Source organism: Sturnira hondurensis, unplaced genomic scaffold (assembly GCF_014824575.4).
Source record: "Sturnira hondurensis isolate 20B ecotype Veracruz unplaced genomic scaffold, ASM1482457v3 Scaffold0006413, whole genome shotgun sequence".
NCBI classification, from domain to species: Eukaryota; Metazoa; Chordata; class Mammalia; order Chiroptera; family Phyllostomidae; genus Sturnira; species Sturnira hondurensis.
Window position 1 is genome coordinate 33,453,721 of NW_028079044.1, and position 21,269 is coordinate 33,474,989.

General features: G+C 41.3%; 1 protein-coding gene across 2 annotated transcripts in view; it reads left to right on the top strand.

Annotated features, from left to right (window-relative positions):
• PKHD1L1 (PKHD1 like 1) overlaps positions 1-4,602 on the top strand; it is a 142,280-nt gene extending 137,678 nt beyond the window's left edge. For both annotated transcript variants that reach the window (XM_037048406.1, XM_037048408.1), the window contains 2 exons: positions 3,073-3,366; positions 4,436-4,602. In XM_037048406.1, coding sequence (XP_036904301.1) covers positions 3,073-3,366; positions 4,436-4,446 — 305 coding nt within the window. In that variant the 3' untranslated portion in view covers positions 4,447-4,602. The remainder of the gene's footprint in view (positions 1-3,072; positions 3,367-4,435) is intronic.
• Positions 4,603-21,269: the final 16,667 nt, after the last annotated feature.

The window sequence follows — 21,269 nt, forward strand, 5'->3', positions numbered from 1 at the left end:
TTCCAAATTTAAAAAAAAAGAAAGGATATGAGAGGCTCATATCGTTTTAACACCTTATGCAGGAGTTGCGAGTTGGGCTGGAAAGTGGGTTCTAGTCTTTCCGACACCCAGTGCAAAGGGGGAAACATGAGCATTATCAGGATGCACAGGGTCCATCAGATACACCAGTTGCCATGGAGACTTACGAGCTGCTCTGAGGTCAGAACACAGGTCCCCTAAGAGTTCTCATGAAGTATACCCAATGAGTCTCTGCTAAGCTAGAGCTTCCACATTGTTACAGTGAATACAAGTCATAACTTGCCCAGCCACGCTCCTTATACGATCTCCATTGGGTTGATGGCGTAACTCCAGTTAGTAAAAGCCTTTCTACTGAGGCCAAAATGATACGTCCAAGAAACCAGATCTCTGCTGGTGATGGATTATAAAGTACCTAAAACAGTGCAACGGATCACCTGCTCATGCCTGAGGCAGGCCTCCATCAGTCTGTGCACCTCAGCCTGGGGCCCGTTTAAGACCCTTACAGGCCCTAACTTCTAGAAAGCTGTGTGGTGGGGCTCCCACTTCTTACCACCCTTATTTCAAAACACTCATGCAGATACTCACACTTACAGGTAAGGATAAACATAAAAATAAAGAGTACAATAAGCAAAGTAATTCAGTGGTCCGATGTTTTTTATAATCACTAAATACCAACAATTAAAATCATTCCAAAAATAATTATTCCCTTACTTGTTGTTTCCTCATGCTTGGATGATGCTCCCCACCAGACGGTTTGGTCTGCCTGTGGGGCAGTAATATCTCAAGCTAGTGTTTGATGAAGATCGAATGGCAATGTGTTCGGCATTGTGCTCTTGGAGGAGGACCCTCGGTATCCCACCTTCTTGCTGGTTAAGGGCAGAGCCAAATTCTTAAACAGGCAGCCTAAACAGTGGCAGGACTGGAGCCCCTTTATGGAAAATGAGGCAGGTTGCCTACCTCCCCAGGAAGGTGGACCACAGAAGTGCCCAGTGGCAAAGACCCACCCTGGAGTTCAAGTTTTAAAACTACCACTTCCAAATAGCCTTGTTCCAAAGTACCCAGGGTCCCTGGGGTGCTGAAGCAATGGTATAGGCTTTGGCATTTCATCACGATAACAAAATAGTGCTCTCTTTCTACAGTACATTTTCTTTCAGAGTTCAAAGCTACCCTTGGAGCATCTATCTGACCTGCTATGAGGAAGAGCCAACTGCTCCTGATGTATTTTTTCATCTTGCTTTTCTTTTTCTCCATTAAGTTTAGGGCCTCAGTTCCCTGGTTGTGGTAGTAAAGAGAGATCAAGTACAGTTATCTTTTCATTATCTTTAGAACAGTTAGCCAATGTGTACATTAGCCACGTTAAAATGATAATAATAACAAAGCTCATGCAAGAAAATTAACAAAGTATCTTTCTTATAACTCTTTCTAGTAGGACCCCCTGCCCCCGCACCAATCACTGCACTGTGCGAAATCCCCTTGCGGATCAGACTGTAGCCCGAAAGCCCGGCTGTGCGCACGCCTCCGTTTATAGCTTCACGAAGACCAAAGCAGGGCCACCTGGGCTGGGGTGCGGTTTCTCACACAGAACATGGGGATGTGCGCAGTAGGTGAGAACAGAGTAGAAGAAAGGAAACAGCTCAGACTGCATCTGTAAGGAACCTGGATAAAAACAGTGTTTCTAGCGGGTATAACATTTGAAACATGTTCACCACGCAACCTATGTGATGTTTAGTGCTCATTTCATCTTCTACTACTGCATAACGAGCCAGTGCAAAACTTAATGGCATAAAACAACACCCGGATCATTTGCTCACAAGACGGTGGCTCAGGCAGCTGGGCCAGGATGGCTCATCTCTGCTCCGTGGTGTCCGAAGCTTCTGCCGGGATGGCTGTACTGGACTTAGAGCCCCAAGGTCCTGATTCTGGATTTTGCCAGCATCCCTCAATTCTCAATGGAGTGTCCTTTCCACGAGGTTAGCTTGGGCTTCCGCATAATGCCTCAGAGGAAAAAACAAAAACCTAAATTCTTTACACAGCAAAATTGTTAAGGAAAAAATACACTTGCCACAAAAATTCAGGTTTTCAAAGTGAAGGAAGACAAATCCATTGTTGCCGTGAATTGTCACAGTGGTGGGCTTCCCAGAGCAATGCTGTCTGTCCTGAAAGGTACAGAGCGCATCGCCTTTGTTTGTGAAAGCACAGTGTGGTCAAGAGCAAATTCAACTCTCTCCCTGAAAAAGAAAGAATGAAAACAGAATTGATTTTATTTAGAAAATATAGAAGAAAAATAGTTGAGATAAAACTTAAGAGTTGACCAGGAATTGCAAAGCCTGCTCTGTGTGCTAACCACTATTAATGATAACAGTAGTCCCAGAAGAAATTGTGCCAAGGAAAAATATATTATCCCATATTCGAAACTGTGGGAAGATCTAACATGTGGATTAAAAACATCTGGATGAGCTTTGTTATGTTTTACTCTCCCAAAAGATCTAACAAGTGTTTCTTCAAGCTTTCTACCCAGGGTAAGAAAAAAGGGTCACAGACTGGCAACACAAAAAAACAACATCTGACTTCAAGCAAATGTGGGAAACAGTTTGTGTTACCATTCTGTCAACTCTTCTGCATGTAATGTTTCAAAATAAAAGTTCAGTATCCATCCCCAGCTCTGCCAAGTGAGGCTGAGGCTTCTCCACTCATCACAGGCATACAGGGCTGAAGCAGAGGCTCAGCACCTTCACCTCCTCCTGCTCTTATCGTCCCTCCTCTCAAACAGCCTCTCTCCAGTTCTCAGCACTAGGAGGGCCCTAAGAAGCAGGTACTGATGCCAGAGTCCGACAGTCTACCCGGGGTGCCCCTGCCCATGGTTGATGGTTAGACTGAAGTCTCCAAACTCAGAGACCTGCTCTATACGTGATTATACTTACCCTAATTTATTTTTCTCCGTTTCAAAAAAACTTTGTTAGGAATTATACAGTATTTTTAAGCCAACTGGAAGTATATATTAAAAAAAAACAAATAATAAAAAGGAACTCAAACACCACAATGATTTTTTTCCAGGGAAAAATTATAAGATCGAATTTATTCTGGATAATGTTGCTCGGGTGGAATCCCAGGCTTTCAGCCTCCTGGTGCAGTCTGTCTCCAGTGGCAGCAGCGGTGGTGGAGGTAGCAGTGGCGGCAGCAGCAGTGGTGGCGGCGGTGGCGGGAGCAGCAGCAGCGGCAGCACAGGCGGAGCATCCACTGTGGGCACAGCTGCCCAGACAATAACTACAGTAATTAGCTGTCTGGTGGGACGGGTGCTGCTCTTGGAAATATTTATGGCTGCAGTTGTGACTTTGAAAGTAAATCTAGGTGAGCACAGTTCATTTTTTTGTGCAATGAATGTCTCCACATACTGAGCTGCCAGTAAATATTTAGTAAAGATCGTGCACCACACTTGTGCATGGTATCACTGAATGCGTAGGTCTCAGGTATTGAGAAAGTAATAGCCGCGCTGGCTGGGTGGCTCAGTTGGTTGGAACGTTATCCCATACCCCACAGAAACTGTGGATTTGATCCCTGGTCAGTAGGCATGCCTAGATCATGGGTTCAGTCCACAGTCTGAGTGCTGTATAGATGGCAACTGATCGATGTTTCTCTCTCACATCAGTGTTTCTCTGTCTCTCTCCCTTCCTCTCTCTCTAAAATCAATAATAAAATAAATCCTCCAGTGCAGATTGAAAAATAACAATAAAACCACCACCACCCATGGTTTTAGTCCATTCAAGCCACTGTAACAAAGTAGCACAGCCCGGGTGGCTTATAAAGAGCAGACATTTCTCACCCACAATTTTGAAGGCTGGCAGTGTGAGATCAGGGTGCCAGCAGGTCGGTGAGAGCCCGATGCAGAGTCGCAGACTTCTCTCCGGGACAGAAGGGGCTGGGGAGTTCTGCAGGGTCTCTGTCATGAGGGCCCTGACCTCAGTCATGAGGACTCGGCCCTGGCGACCTCAGCACCTCCCAGAGACTCATCCCTCGCACCCAGCATTAGGGTGTCAGCGTATCGATTTTGGGGGGACACATTCAGACTAGAGCAACCGTTAATGAAACAAAATGGGGGGTTTCTAGAAATAACGGTACATTCTGAATGAACAATGCTTTACTTTTAAGACAGTCGTGAAATTCCATTAAATAAAATGACAAGAATTATATGTGAAAAACACACAATGTAGAAGCATTGCACTCTGTCTCCACTACCCCCCAGAAAGAGTACAGTACTGATTCTCACATGAAGTGGTAACCTTTGAAATATTGATTTTCACATCCTATTCTCGCCTGATTACCTATGCACGTTAGACAAGCTAAATTAATACAACATTTTAAATCATACACTGCCTGACTTCTACTTTAAAAAATATATTTGTCTGTTTTCACTTCTCAGGAAGCAACTGAAGTACTCTTCTGAAGAACGGGCTGAAAACAGAAATACAGCAACTGCTTTTTTCTGAGCTATTTGGTTGCTCAATAAGAAAAAAAATCTATAGCATTTTCCAAAAAATGTACTAAAATATTTTTATAATATATAAAACGTGTTAATTAGCTTTAATCATGAAAGTCAAATTTCTTCAAATATACATTTCTTTTGACTCCTTATATGTGTATAACTTATTTCATTTAAAAAACATTCAGAAACCTTTTATTTAGAAGCAGATATGCCACCTCCAAGATGCTGTACCTGTAAATCATCTAACCCTTTAAACAGCTGAAGGAGCTCATCCAGTTTGGACGTAGCCTCTTTAAATCATCTCGAAAGCATTTTGAAGTTTCCTGCCCACTGAGAGGTCTGACTTCCTGCATCCCTCCCTGAGGCTGTGATTTCCAGTGGACTAAGCCATTCTAATTTCTAATAATTGGGGGGAAGTGAGATTGTTTTAGGTCTTTTTTCAGACTAAGTAGCTATTTTTCAGATCCACAGTAATCCCAGAAATTCTAGATTGTTCTGGATTTGTGGGACTGCCAAGTGCTGGCCAGTGTTCTAAGGAGAGTTTTCATGGTGTCCCCAAGACAGCTTTTAGAATAAGCCCGAACTCCTCTTATTACTCCTCCTTCCCACTCAAAAATGCCACCTCCAAAAGTGGGACCTCGCTCAGTCCCAGGCTATACCAGATGAGACACTTCTTCAACAACAGCAAAAAAATCCACAGAATAATGTAGCTAAGTTAATCAAAAACTCTCCTACCATAATAATAATATTTTTCACTCAGAAAATTTTAAATGGTATGCTCATGTTGGAGTAAGAACTCCCAATAAAAGAACCTTAAGCCGTGTCCAGAGCACGTAGAGTCGGTGCCCACGAAAATCACTTTCCAACGAGTGACATTCAGCAAGCACTTGGAACAGCGAGAAGCCCAGACCTCCTTCCTCTGTAGAGCATCTCCTAGAATATTCTCCCGAGTCATTGTTAACCTTGCTGAGCAGAGAAAGTATAAATATTTACAAGGTGGTAAACGAATACATTTAGCATTTCATTTGATCAAACAAACCTCTTCTTAGCATTTAGTAGCTCCCAGGCACTCTAGGGAGAAGACTATAAGGAAGAAGATGCCGTCTCTCTCTTCTAAGAGTAGACGGGGGTAGTTAGGGAAGTAGTAGTTGAAAAAGGGAATGTTGACATGATACAGCGTTCGAGGGAGAGAGCTGAGTGTGCTGGAGGGGCGCTGGCTTGGGAGAGGGGACATCTGGTGAGGCTAGAGGTGGCGGAGGGACAGCCTGCGGAAGGGGATGTCTGAGATGGGTGCTGAGAATGAAGCAGATCAGTCAGGGAGGAGTGTCCCACAGGAAAGGGCAGTGGCAAGAACGAAGGGTGAAATACCACTCGATAGTGGAGACGTTGAAGACAGGGCCTTTCTTTGACTCACCATTTCTTCCTGCCACCTAACAAATTGTCTGGCACCAGGAGATGCTGATTTGCTGTTTAAAGGATGAAGCATGGAGTGTGAGCAAATCAACACAAGGTCTGATGTTACCCAAGCACTGATATGACGTGAGGAAAAGCCAGAGAACAGGCTAGAAGGGGAGAGCAGTGGTCTTCTGCGTCATGTTGTCAGAGGGACTTCGATTTCTTCTGTGTATCCTGGGGACACAGTTTTGACCAGCTGTTAAAACAGTTTTGACGACAACCAATTATAAAGGGAGGTACCAAACAAAGATGTAAAAATTTTTAAGTAGCCTAAAAGAGTTGAAGGTCAGAGGAGGATTTTTGAAGAGCAATCCTTTGAGATGGTTGTGCTGAGAAGCCTCATACAAAGGAGAAGAAGTGAAGATTCCCAACACTAAGTCAGAAGAAAAGGCCTTTACTTGGGCTCTAAGGAAAGCTTAATAGGGGCTTCCCCTATTAGGGATTGGAAAACCCAAAGGATTGATGTCAGAGTCATAACTGATGAATCTAATCAGACAGCAGGAGGCTGAAGCAGCCTGTGGCAGCTGAGTCTAGAATTGCAATTTAAGAAGTAACAGCATCCCCCAGTTTGTTGGGCAACATGTACAAAAAATGTACACATGTGTCCCTGAGACCTGATGTGGGTTATGTGTGTATGTGTGTGTGTGCATGTGTGACAGACAGAGAGGAGGAGTGGGACAGTAGTTTGCTAGTGTAGAAGTCTGAGGTCTCTCCTGGGAGGTCTGCCTGGAAGGGAAGTAGTCTGCAGGAAAATAAAACAAAACAGACAAAAAGAACCAGGAGGACAACAGAACGCCTAGTGGCTACAAGTAAGGTTCGAGCAAGTAGCTAGGACAGGAACAGTCTCAGCTATAAAGGAGCTGCAGGTAAGAGGTTCTGGCAATGAGGTCTGCGAGGAACCCGTGGAAGTCTCTTTGTGAGGAACATCTTCCATGTCCAGAGATTCCTGATTGGAATCAGGATTCCTGACTGGACCTTGCCACCAACCAGTTAACTGAGGCTTTCCCATTTCCCTCACTTCCAACCTTGGACGGGTGAGAAACCTCAACTAGTAAAATCCGGAGGAGGAAAGAGACTCAACACACGCCCATTCCATGATGAGCAAGTCCTGAAAGTCAGGTTTTTAAAGGCAGATCCAGTTTACTTTCCATTTCATGGTACTTCCCTTCTGTTAGAAAACTCAATTCCATAAACTGCAATCACAGCACCCATGGACCAAATTCCTCCAGTGGGTTCTGGAAGAGATGCGACAATCGTCACCTCTGAGCACTGTGAAAGCCACACAGTTGGACACCGTCTGTCGTCTTCCCTTACCTCAAGTTTTAATTCAGTCCACTGGAAATGTTTTGTCAAAAATGTTCCATAGATTTTTTAATAAAGTTTTCTAATGCAAGTTATTTGAGAGAAAAAGAAATTTCTAAAACTTTGCTTCTTAGCTACAGACTTTGTGAAAATATTCCCGATTTAACTTCTTCAGGTTTTTGCTGTCTGATTTCAGCAGATGTTCCAGCGGGGGCATCCAACCTGTGGCCCGCGGGCCACACAAGGCCCAGGATGGCTGGGAATGCGGCCCAATGCAATTTACTTAAAACATTCTGACATGTTTCTGTGATTACGTGTCACAGTGTATTTCATGTGTGACCCAGAACAACTCTTCTTCTAGCGTGGCCCGGAGATGCCAAAAGGTTGGACACCCCTGTTAGAATTATTATAGTATGTACCTATGATTGTTTATGCCAGACAAATAACAGTTTTAAACGCTATTTTTTTTAATGCCTGAATTGTTAAGAATCCATGGGCGCTATGGCTTCGCATTGCCTTCATTCATAAACTGACAACTTTTTAAAAATAATGTTATTTTTAAAACAATGCTGTTTTAAAACAATGCTCTAAATAATGCTGTCATGTTTGAATTTTTTTTAAAGATTTTATTTATTTATCTTAGAAGGAAAGGGAAGGAGAGAGAGAGAGAGAAAGAGAGAGAAATATCAATGTATGGTTGCCTCTCGTGCCTCCCCTGCCAGGAACCGGGAACTGGCCTGCAACCCAGGCATGTGCCCTGACTGGGAATCGAACTGCAATCGTGTGGTTCGCAGGTCTGCGCTCAATCCACTGAACTACACCAGCCAGGGCTGAATTTTTAAAAATACATTTTAATGTAAGAAGTGGCTATTTAGCTGTTGAACAATCATAAAAGTAAACTGTTAGTACTGTTTTATCCAAGATCTGAAAAATTTATGGAGTAAGCAAAGTAAATATAATGTTCCCATTTCGGTCAGTATGAAGAACAGAGAACAAGGAGGTGATAAGAATATCTTCCTGTATTTCCAATAACTAAAATGTTTATATCTTGCACTACTGTCCCTTCTTTTTTCTAAGCTCCTTCACCGTCTGATCATTTGAAGTGACTTCTAGGTGGTCCATCTACTTTTACCTCTTGTCATTGTGTTGAAGAGAGGGCTATTTAAACTACTAGTACTATTAATAATAAAATATGGATTTATCACATGCTTACTAAGTGCTGGACACTATGCTCAATGTTTTGTGTGGACTTTTTACAGTAACAGAGTCAAGTTATTATGCCCTTTCCCAGATGAGGAAACTCATCTGAAAAAAGAGAGAGAGAGAGATTAAGTAAAATGTCCCAACTCAAAGAACTTCTCATGGAAATTGGGACTCAAACCCAGGCAATTTAACTCCAGAACTCAAGCTCCAACATTGAATTGTGCCTCCCCTACCCCAACTTTTCCTCAAGTGTGGGAGTGTTCCATTGTGAAGAGAGCATTTAGGGAAACATTTATGTCCACATTCCTGTTCAAATTCTAAGTTTATGCTTTACCACCTGTATGACCTCAGGCAAGTTTGTACTCAGTCTCTCTTCTCCTCAGTTTCTTCACTTGTAAAATGTGGAAAATGGCAACCATGCAGTGTGGTCTTTGAGGACCAATGATAGCACATATATAGCACAGAACACAGTACCTGACAGGTGGCAGGCTCTCATAAATAGTAGCCACTCCTGTTATTTTTATGACCATAAGCTTCCCCACATATGTCAATCATTGGCCCAATAAACCATTGGACTTCTTATTGTATCAGTACAGTGCCTAGATGTAATAAACGATTATTATAATCTTTGGCCGGGCACAGGGCCACTTAGAACAAAGACTATTTCCCAGCTTCCCTTGCAATGAGGAGTGGCTAACTTCTGTGCAGTGAGTTATGGAAGAAAAAAAAAAGGAGAGAGAATATTGTGGCATATTCTAGGAACTTTTCTTAAAAGGTGTCTATTACCATTTTGCCCTTTCTCCTTTCTTTCCTGTTTTCCTTGGACGTGGAGCAAGGTGCCTCCTTGGATCTAGAGGACAGAGACCAGCCCTTGCAGGGAGTGGGTGGAGTGCTCAGCTGAAATGAATTTGGGTCTCTGACGATGAGGTGCACTGTACTAGCCCCTGGTCTTTTCTTCAGTGTTGTTTATATAGAGTCTAACTGATAACGTCTTCATCTTCCAGTTTCACCAGATACTTGAGGTGGCATATTCAGGGGAGGTGGGCAGGGACAGTGTCAGAGAAAGAAAAGAGTTTAAAATACTACATAGAGTCCTGGCTAGTGTGGCTCAGTGGATTGAACAGCGGCCTGCGAACTGAAAGTTCACCAGTTCAATTTCTGGTCAGGGCACATGCCTGGGTTGTGGGCCAGGCTCCCAGTTGAGGGCATGTGAGAGGCAACCATACGTTGCTGTTTCCCTCTCTTTCTTCCTCTTTTCCCCCTCTCTCTAAAATAAATAAAAAAATAAAAATCTTAAAAAAAAACACTGCACGCATCTTTGAAATTATTACCTGTATCACCAAAATAGAAATGCTGAAAACTCGACCTGAATCCATTAGGTATTTCATTTGGAAAACCTATCTGAACAGATGGAGGGTCACACTTTTCCTTCATGCTTATCAGTGTGCATTTTCGGCTTCCTCAGGTCAGTATCAGCTGGCAGGAAATGTCCAATTTCCAGTGAAAGAAACATTAAGATGTATTCTTCCAACTCCACCTTCCCAGAAAGTAGCTACAACACACTGTTAGACAAAAAGCAAGGGGCCTGCTATAAAGGTTGTAATTAGTGCTTGAATACTTGTGGGTGGTCTGACCAGCTGCAAACCTCCTGCCAACTTACTTGCAGGCCCTAATACGCTATCCTAGTTATCATGATCAGATGGTTCCAAGATCAGAAAGCTCCTATGAGAAAACTGTTCTTCCATTAGTTTTATTTACCCACGCCATGCCGAGTTTGTTAAGTTCCTTTAGGTTACTGGCCATTGTGCCTGGGGCAAGCATTGAATGAATTGCTTATGTAAACAAATGGATGGAATAATAATGACACTCTTCCTCCACCAATTTCTGAGATAAAGAAATCCCTCCAAAATATTACAGAAATTGTGCTCTCTCCTGACGTAACATTTCAAGGAAGTGTACTATACAAAATTCATGCCCAGTTCTATTCCAACTAATTATGATTGCTATGCTTAAAGGCTCAGGGCCTACGAGCAGAAAAATGGATTTCTTTGGGGCAAGATATTTATGACTGGGTCTGGCTCCATGGCAGGGGTATTTTCCTTTGGTTTTACTTGAAAGTAGTTCATGTATTTAAGCAGATGATCCTTTACAGATATAATTTCTTTCTAGGAAGAGAGAAAATAACATTTTTATGCTAAAATTTTCTAGTATGGTTATGGCATACATTTAATTCTCATGTTTAAAGGGTATAATTTCAAATAAAATACAGCAATATATATTTCATGAGGGGGAGGCAAGTTAATTTTCGCCACATGAAATGTACAGTATATACAGACAAACACTTTTAACAAGAATTGCTGATGTGTCTGATATTTCAAAGGAACAGATGTGGTCAGTTGGGGATTCAGGAGCAGCAATTCAAAATGAAGAGCTTAAAAAGACAACTGTAATTGAACAACAACAAAATAATTAAAAATAAAACAATAAGTAACAAATATAAAAAAAGTAACAGTCAAGACATGTATCCTCCCAAGTCGATTTGAACTGGTGGACAAGGGCAATCTCTCTTTATTCTGAGCAGAGTCGTTACCATGAAAAAGTCTGCGTTTTTAAAATACTTAAATTAATCATACAGCAAAGGACCACACCGATTTAAAGGGAGGGGGAGGAAATACAAAACACTAGTTAGGACATCATTATGACCTGGTGTGCTAAAATGATGGACACTGAGAAGAATGGGTGAAACTTGGCAACAGATACCACTATTATGAGAAAAATACCCCAGGAGTAGCGAGAAAAGGGCACAGAGAGGGACGGGCAGGGTCACAGGTGCTTTTTCTTTCTAACAACTGCTTCCCCTGCTCGTGTTGTCAAAGCCAAGGAGGTGGGGGCATGGGCTCAGAGCATAGCTTCAAAGCTTAGTGTTCATTTCTCCTTCCCCCTTTTAAATGTGTTATTAACATGTCTATTTCTGGTTGCTGATGAGAGAATACTCACCTCTTTTTCCTGGAAGCACTATTCCCTGTTGTAGCTAAAAGAAGATGTTACAGGACTTGAAGATGATAAACCTGTGTGCCCAAAAGCTCTCACCAATGTTCTTGCTTTGATTCCAACACATTTCCACATACATTATGCCACTCACTTCGTAAAATAAATCCATAAGGCCAGAATTGTTAACCAAATTTTGCAGATGAAGAAACTGAGATTCAAGTTTGTTTCAGGTAAAAGCCACGAGGTCACCACACTATAGCCAAATGGATTAAGCTTCCAGGGTTGGTTCTGTGTTGTTTTATTGTAAAATTTTCAACTCATGTGATAGCTCATGCTATAAACCATTGTTTTATAGCGTTTGTATGAATCTCAACATATTTATCCTTGGAAATAATAAATAGCCTTAAACTGCCCGACCTGCTCAGATTGTCCACTTTACTCACAATATAGCTGAATTATATTAGAACTCTAATAGCAAAGTGGACATTAGCCAAGAGGTAGGACATTGCTGAACCTCACCAGTAAAAGGTATCCATTACTACTCTCCTCCATTCCTATCCCTATTCCAGGCCTGTTTTGGGATGTCCTGTATTTAGCAGTAAAAATTACTACTCAGATATGTGGCAGTAATATCATGATAAAAGATATTTAAATGCTTCATGGAAAATTAGTTTTCTTTCAATAAAAAAGTAATTAAAATGTTGCTTCAGACTTTTTGATTTCTCTCTTAAGCAATTAAGCCTGACTATTAAGTGATGATCATGGATACTAAATAATAAATGATAATTTTTCAGAATATTAAGATGCATTACAGGGGGAAAAAGCAAGATTCTCTAAAATCAAACAAGCTATTAAATTATCATCACATAATCCTTTGTTTTCAAATGTATCTGTTCAGAACTGTCACTCCATCTTCAAGGCTTTGTTTTGCTTGATGATGAAACAAATGTGACTTTATAATCTGTATTCAGCTGTGAACAGCTGCTCATTAATAAAAAGCCTGTAATGTCCAAGTCAGAACAGCAGGTCTAAAATTGTGCTTGAGGAAAAAAACATCCCTTTAATGAAAAGCCAGGAAACTGAACTGGGGGAGATCTGGAAGCAATGGGCTGTTTGCAAGATCTGCCCTACCTCCTGGGAAGGGATAGGAGGTCAGCTGACAGGACAGTACTAAGACAGGGAAGCCTGCACAGGCTTTGAACTGAGTAGTGTATGTAGTGGTTTGGAAGCTGATAGAATGAATAAATTACAAATAAATCAAGCTGGCAATCGGGGATTGGGTAGAGGCCATCATAAGCCTTCAAGTGGGCAACATGACCTTGACAAAGAGCAGGTAGAGTTAACTACACCCATAAAATAAGGGTAATCCAGAAAGAAATCTTTAATACATCAGGTTTTATTCCTTATGTGCTTGTCACTTGACATTTGGTCATCCCTCACCCTCACTCACCCCACCAAGTCTTGGGAGGAGGACAGGACTTCAAACTGCACACTCCCAAGAGGTGGTCCCCAACCAAGATGCCCAATTACTGGCACCTGTGTCCCCAATTAGGGGATTACTACTCAACTAGAGTAAAAATGATTTAAAGGTATTCCTTTATAGGTATTTTTAAAGTAAATATCAAGTGTACAATATTTAGCAAACTTTGCTTTGTTATTGTGAAATAACATTTGAAAGTAGTATTCACTGTTTTTGGAAAAGCATATACTTTTTGTTGTTTCACTTGGAAATGACACCTTTAATAAAAAGCACTGAAGAATTATAAAAATAAGAGAGTATCATAGAGGCATAATACATACTTTGAAGCAATGATAGAAATATCTAAGGAAAAATTTTTGAAAACACATGTATGTCAGGATGTAGGCTATTTTCCTCCATTTACTGAATTTATTAGGGTGACACCGGTTAACAAAATCACATAGGTTTTAGATGCACAATTCTACAACACATCAATTGTACACCGTCTTGTGTGTTTACCACCCCAAGTCAAGTCTCCATCCATCACCATTTATCCCCTGGTACCCTCCTCCATCTGCCCCAGTGCTGCCAATCATCACCCCTTTGTCTGTGTCCTTGGGCTTTTTCTTTCTTGCTCAATCCCTCCACACCCCAGTGCCCAGCCCCCCAACCCATGCACAGCTGTCAGCCTGCGCTCCATCTATGAGTCTCTCTCTATTTTGCTTTTTGGTTCATTTTGTTCATTAGATTCCACATGAGTGAAGTTATATGATACTTCTGTTTTTGACCGATTTATTACACTCAGCATAATGCTGAATGTAGGCTATTTTGGATTATTGGATTTCTGGAATCCAACGTCATTTTGGAAATTCTGAATTACTGGAATTCCGAATCATCTGAGTTACTGTTCGAAGAGATTAAGGTTAATGCAAGCGTTCAAGGGACTGCAGAGGGTTTGATGGGCTCAGGGAGGTGTAATAACTGGGGATGATGAAGTAGTGTATTAGTAGTAGCAAAGGTAGTGACAGCTCTTACCTGTGAATGTTTGCTCTGTGCCAGGGTCTGCCCATAGAGCTTTGCAAGCATTTGCCATTCCATGAAGTAAGCACTATTATGGCCATTTTATGGTTATAAAACGCCGAAGTTTCTAGATGAAATTACATCCAAAATTACACAGAATCATTTCACACCGAGAGTCATAAACATTCCCTCCTCCTTTGGGGAGTAAACAAATTAAAGCATTAATAGAAATGCAGTACAGATTGGAATGGGATTGGGATGGGGGTTCCGGAAAGTGAAGTGGGTCCTTAGGTGCAGGTCAGGATGACAGCACGAAGGTAGCTGTAGTCCAAAGAAGGGCAGAAAAAGTAAAATCTAGTTGGGGAACAATTTGCATGAACTACTATAAGCCTTGGACCATACAAACCTCTATGCTCCCTCACCAGTCGCTTTGCCGACCATGGAGCAGATAGTTTTTTGAGGGCCCCTTGTCCGAAACAGCAGAGCCCTAGCCTTTCAGTAACACACAGGATAAAAAGAATCAAAAGTCAGGTTTCTAAGAGAAAAACACAGAAATAACGCCTTTGGGCAGAGCCGCTAACCCAGGCTGCATGCGGACTAGTGTCATTTTTAACTTGCAGTTAAAAGAAATTCAATCAAGCATGACTTGGAGAAGTCTAAGTCTGAATTTAAACAGCATTCCGCACCCCCTCGGATGGCAGAATGATTGAGATGAGGCCTACTACGTACCCAACGTTCAAAAGCACACCGATACCGTGGGGGCGCCCTCATTTTTTGTTATCTTAACATAGCTTTCTCATGGTCCCATCATACGGTGGAGGGCATGTTGGGGCTGAGGAACACGACCGGAGGCAGGGCCAGGGCCATAAGGAAAAAACCGGGAACGTCTAGGAGGACAGAACAGTCGCTGCAGCCAGCAAAGTCAAAAATCCTACCCAGGAGCAGGTCTCAGGCACCAGTGCGCCTGCTGCTTGTCCCGCCCCCCGGCGCTCATTGGCTGTCTTCCCCAAAGCCCGACCCACAGCCTCTAGCCTACTGGTCCAGGGAGGCCAGGGCGGGGCGCGGAAGTACGGGTCTGGAGAGAAGCGGGAGCCTCCTTCCAAGAAGCGCAAAAAAGGAGGAGCGAGGGGAGGGATTCTCGATGAGGGGGCGGTCATGGCGGCTGCGCGGCAGCAACGGCGCCCGCGACGGAGCGCGCGCCCGGCTTTGAATGAGCGGGGTTGAGGCTGAACGCGCGGAGCGGGAGCTCGGACAAGCAACCGGCAGCGCGCGTGCGCGCGCCTTGTGTGCGCGTGTGGCCCGTGGCGTATCGGAGGCTCCGCCGGGCGGGCGGGGAGGGGGAGGGGCAGGTGAGTGTGTGCGGCTCGCGCGCGCCCGCGAGGGGCTTCCCTTCCCCATCCCCATCACAATCTCGGCCTTGGGGTGTCCTCTACTCGTCGGGTCAGCCCCCTTCTCGGCTTCGCACTTCCCGCCCTCCCACCTTCCTATTCATTCCTCCCGCTGGTTTCCCCCCCCATCTGGCCCCCTGCTAGTGTGGGCTACTGTTTCCGGGTCAGGATGACCTCTGGGGTGAGGGATCGGAGAGTGGGAGTGGGCCGCGGGCGTGCAGCCCTCGCGGTGCGGTGCTGACGCGGGGGAGGTCGGTCCGCGGGGCGCAGTCCTGAAAACCCCCGAGGCTCAGCAAAGTCCCCCGCCCCAGCAGGGAAATTTGCCCGTCTTTGCCCGTCTGTTCTGTCGTCCCTCTGCACAGCGTGTTCGTTCCCAGGCAGGTTTTTCCACAATCCAAATAAGCAGCCCACCTGGCACCCACTTTTAACCATTTGGAGCGTTTCTGAAAACGCCGTGCCCATGGCGTCGGATTGGGTAACCTGAAAACGCTCCTTTCGTTTTTCTCATCTGTACAGTGGGTATGATCTTGTTTTTCATCAGACAGTTTCAGGTGGGTAATCTGAAGTTATAAAGCATTGTGGCTGTGAAACTCCTTACTTTTGAGTCGTTCTGGAGACCTTAACTCTGCCTTTATAAGAGTCTCAGAAGTGCCACGTATTTGAGGGCCTGTCTTTGAGTTGCCAGACGTGGTAAAGTGTTTGACTTAGAACTTGCTTTCACATTCTACTAGTTCCCCTTCTCTTGACGCTGCCAAACTTTGGTTTTTGAAATTTGAGTTCAAGTAAAGTATTTTTGGAGCCTTGTCATTCCTTAACCCAGTTCAGAGAGTTGCATACTTAACTGAGGATATTTCATTCTGCACTAGATTGTATGGCTTTTCAAATGTTGGTGTTAAAAAAATTAAGAATGCATAGTTTTAGAAATACAGAGATTAGTGACTTGTTAGCTCCAGTGTGTATCGACATAGATTGGTCTTGTTTAATAAATTGTAATAGGGTAACTACTGAAAGGATCTCGCCAGCAGGAAAGACAGTCATTCAATTTCTGATGTAGAATTTTCTTTTAAACCGTAGGTGAATTTTTCCGCTTGACATAGCTGAGGTGTCATTCCTGTTGATTTCCTACAGATGTCATTTCTACAAAAGCCCTGAGGATTGGTTGCTTCATGAAACTTATTCTAAATCTCAAGTTTTTGTGTTTTCCTAGTAATTTTAAAGAAATTTTAGTTTTAAGATTAGATTATATTAGCATTACTTACTTCTAGAAAGTATTTGGAAGCAACCAAAGTGCGAGTTAGCCTAAGATGCGTGCTTATCAAGTTGGTCATCTAGAGGCCATTTCAAAAATTAAACTGAGGCAATGAGTATCAAATTAAAGGTTTCACAAATGGGATGTGTATGGTATGGGGAGAACTGGAACTTTGGGTTTCATCTGTGTAATTCCTGCGTGAGTGAATCTGAGCTTCATTGTCATCCTCATCTGTTCTTAAGATTACAGTGAGGCGATGGAACATACATTGTCCAGAATGGCAAGGTTGAACTGGTGTACTGCATGAGGCCCACACCAGAATTCTTAAGGTGCTGCCAGAATTCTTAAAACATGTGATTCCTGACTATTTAGTCTGAAACACCGACCTCTTTTCCCTCAGTATGCCAAATAAAAAAAAAATGATAACAGCCAGCACAATAGTCATCTGGGTGAATGAATCAAAATTATACCTATTTTTAGTCAGCAAAAAATACATTTTTGGTGTGGCACAGAATTTTGGTAATTAGTTTATTTGCCATGAGATGAGAAAGATTGAAAATTGCTGCTCTTAAACTATGTCTTCAACATATTGAGTGCTCAAGGAATGTTAACTTCCATTCAATCAAATAGGTATTTGAGTCACCTACTATGATTGTCATGGGCTAAGATGTGAAATACTAACTGAGCAAGACTGGTGGGGGGCTCTGCCTCCTTCTCTTGCATTGTTACAAGTTTGTGACAACTGAGCAGTGGACACAGCGTTTCTCTGTGGTGGGTCAGTAGTGTTTTCTATCATTTGTAGAATCTGTTACATAGTAGGTGCTAAGTTTATATCTTCATCGAAATGAATTGTATTGACAGAATTTCTAAGAATGTTTATTGTTAGTGAGGTATTTTTGGCTTTTGAATTAATTAGGCTTAGGTTTGAATCAGAGTCATTGGGTGTGGGAACTTGGAAACGTATTTTACTCTCTGTGCTTTAGTTCTATGAAATGAGAGTAATACTATCTATTTCGTAAGATGACAGTATGAGTTACTGGAGATAATATTAGGTAGTGCCTGGCACACAGTACATGGACAGTTCCTCTCATTCATTTCAAAAGCAAATATTCTGCAGAATAAGAAAATTCTTAATTGCTGAATTCTTAATTGAGAATTTTATTCTGTTGTCAATGATATCGGATTGGCCAAAAAGTCCTTTTAGTTTTTTCAGTAAAATAAAACACATTTTTCATTTTCATCAATAACTTTATTGATTTGGATATTTTGAGTATGTCAGCTATCTGCTGTGTAGTATAACATTTGTTGATTTTTCTCAATATTTTGATTTAATGGCTCTCAACTTCAACTGGTCAACCTGACCGTGGAGCATTGTCCCCCGAGAAATCTCCAGCATGAATCTTCACAAACTACTTTTGACACATTTAATCAGTAATAGCACCTTCTCCATACACTGCACAGATTTTTTTTTACATTTCAGTTGCATTTTTACCTTTCTTGAAATAATAAAGCATAATATGCTGAAAATGTGTATTTTTCCATATTCAGTATTAAAATGGCTACACAAAAATTCACCAATTTTGATAAGAATTTTTAAAAAATGCATGCTGATATAACTGTCACAATATAATCTAACAAAATTGTTTTGACTGAAGTTCGAGACAACTAAACACTACTAGAGCCATTGTATGGGAAAAACTAAATGAACTTTTTGGCCAACCCAGAAGTTCCACTTTTTGTTTTTCTGTTGGAACAACTGGAAGCTTTATTTCCAGTTACCACTGGAGTCATATAAGTTGAAAAATACTTACTGCACAATGACACATTTTTGGCAGGGTGTTAACCCTGGTTACCAAGCATCTATATGAAATTTACTCTCAGCTCTTCATTCATGTAGCATATGTAAGTCCCCCCCTTAACCACTGGGGACATGTTCCAACCCCCCCGTGGGTGCCTGAAACCACAGATGGTGTTGAATTCTGTGTCCTGCACATACATTTTTTTCCTGTAACACATACCTGCTATACAGTTTTATTTATAAATTAGGCACAATCATTAATAAAATAGAATAATTATATCAGTATATTGTAATAAAAGCTATGTGAATGTGGCATTATTAATTAAGTAGAATAGGGTTACTGGGATACCAGGACCGTCGATCTAATAACCAAGATGGCTACTAAGTGGTTAACAAGCAGGTAGAGTTTTTAGTATGGGTACACTGGACAAAAGAATGATTCATGTCCTGGGTGGGATGGAGCAAACAGCAGGTGATTTCATTATGTTACTCAGAAATATGTGCAATTTTAAATGTATACATTGTTTATTTCTGTAATTTTCCATTTACTATCTTCAGACCACAGTTGACCATGGGTAACTGAAACTTCCCTAAGTAGAACCACAGATAAGGGGAGACTATTGTATATCCTTGAGGCCTACTCTTCTCCCCAGTTTTTAAATATTAATGGAAATTGGTTCTCCAGAAAGAGTTACAAATAATACAGAATGGTGGTATTAATGGCTTTTTTGAAGATTCTAATCAGATCCCTGGCCCTGGGGTTTGATCCCTGGTCTAGGGGTGTGCGAGAGGCAACCAGTTGATACCTCTCTCTCTATCTGTCTATCTCTGCCTTTCCACTTGTTCTAAAATCAGTAAATATGTCCTCGGATGAGGATTAAACAAAAGATTCTAACTAGAATCTGAAAACTTCCCTAAGTGATGTAATATTATTTAAAAATGTGTTCTTAGCATAAATGTTTTAATAGACTTTTGCTATAGTTGGCATATAATCATATAGTAAACTGCACATATTTGAGTGTACAATTTTACCAGTTTTGACAAATGTGTGTACACCTATGAAACCGTAACCATAATCAAAATAGCAGGTATATCCATCATGCCCCTCTGTAATCCATCCTTACCACCTTTTCCTTCTCCATCCCAAGGTAACACTGATCTACTCACTATAGACTTGTTTCTATTTTCGAGACTTTTTAAAAAACATATGGAATCATATGGTATATATTATTTTTGTGTGTAGCTTCTGTCATTTGGGGTAATTTTTTTGAAACATAGCCACACTTTGCAATAGCAATTCATTAACTTTTTATTGCTGAACAGTTTTTCTTGTAAGTTTATGCCACAATTTGCTTATCCATTTACATGTTGATATATATTTGTGTTGTTTACATTTTCAAGCTATTAAACGTAAAACTACTATTCAAGTACTAGTTTTTATACAGGTATGTGCTTTGATTTATTTTGGGGACATTCCTGGGAGTAGAATGGCTAGGTAATATGGTACATGTTTTTTTAACCTTGTAAGAAACTACCAGCTGTTTTCTAGAATGACTATCATTTTACATTTCCACTACCAGTGTATGAGAGTTAGAGTTGCTCCACATCCTTAGCAGTACTTGGGTTAGTCATTGTTTTCATGAGCCATTCTAATAGGTGTGTGATTTTTTTAAAAAAGATTTTATTTATTTATTAGAGGAGAAGGGAAGGAGAGAGGGAGAGAAATATCAGTGTATGGTTGTCTCTCATGAGGTCCCTGCTGGGAACTGGCCTGCAACCCAGGCATGTGCCCTGACTGGGAATCGAACCGCGATCGTGTGGTTTGCAGGCCCGCGCTCAATCTACTGAGCTATGCCAGCCAGGGCAGGTGTGTGATGATTTTTAACTAGTTTTAATTTATGTTTCTCTGATTAATGACGTCTGCCATTATTTCATGTTCTTATTTACCATTGCGTATCTTCTTTGGTGAAGTGTTTAGTCAGACCTGCCCATTTCTTAATTGTATTCTTTGTTTTCTTACTGAGTTTTGAGAGGTTCATATATTTTCTGGATACAAGCCCTTTACTAGATATATGCTGTACAGAGATTTACTCCAGGTCTGTGGCTTGCCTTTTAATTCTTTTAAATGTTTTTGAATTGTAGAAGTTTTTAATTTTAATGAAGCCCAATTTAATAGTATTGGATTATGCTTTTAGTGTCATAACTGTCTGATAAAATTTTTGCCTAACCCAGGCCATAAAGATTTTATCCTATTTTTTTTAATTCTAGAAGTTTTGTTTTAGGTTATATATCTAGGTCTATGATCCATTTTGAGTCCTCTTTCTAAATGGTGTAAGACACGGATTGAAGTTTTTTTATTTTTTATTTTTTGCATATGGATAGCCAGTTTTTCTAGCCCTGTTTGTCAAAAAGACTGTCTTCTCTCCACTGAACTGCTTTCACATCTTTGTCAAATTTCAGTTGTTCATATGTGTGTCAGTTGTCCATTTTAACAAGTCTTGAAATCAGGTAATATTAGCCCTCTACATTTTTTTTTAGTGTTGTTTTGGCTAGTATAGGCCCTTTACATTTCTGTGTGAATTTTAGAATTATCCTGTCAAGCTTGGAGGAAAAATCTTGCTGAGATTTTTATTGGTTAATGCATTGAAGCTGTAGTTAAATTTAAGGAGACTTGCTTTCTTAACAATATTGACACTTTGAGACCTAAAAGATCTTTTTAAGTTGATCTTCACGTCTTCTAAATTTCTCTCAGAAATATTTTTTGTTTTTACTATATAAGGCTTTCATCACATTTGTGCCCAAGTATTTCATATTTTTTGTGCTTATTATTGTTTGTTTATTTATAATCCTCACTCAAAGAAATGTTTTTATTGATTTTAGAGAGAGAGGGAGAAATATTGATGTGA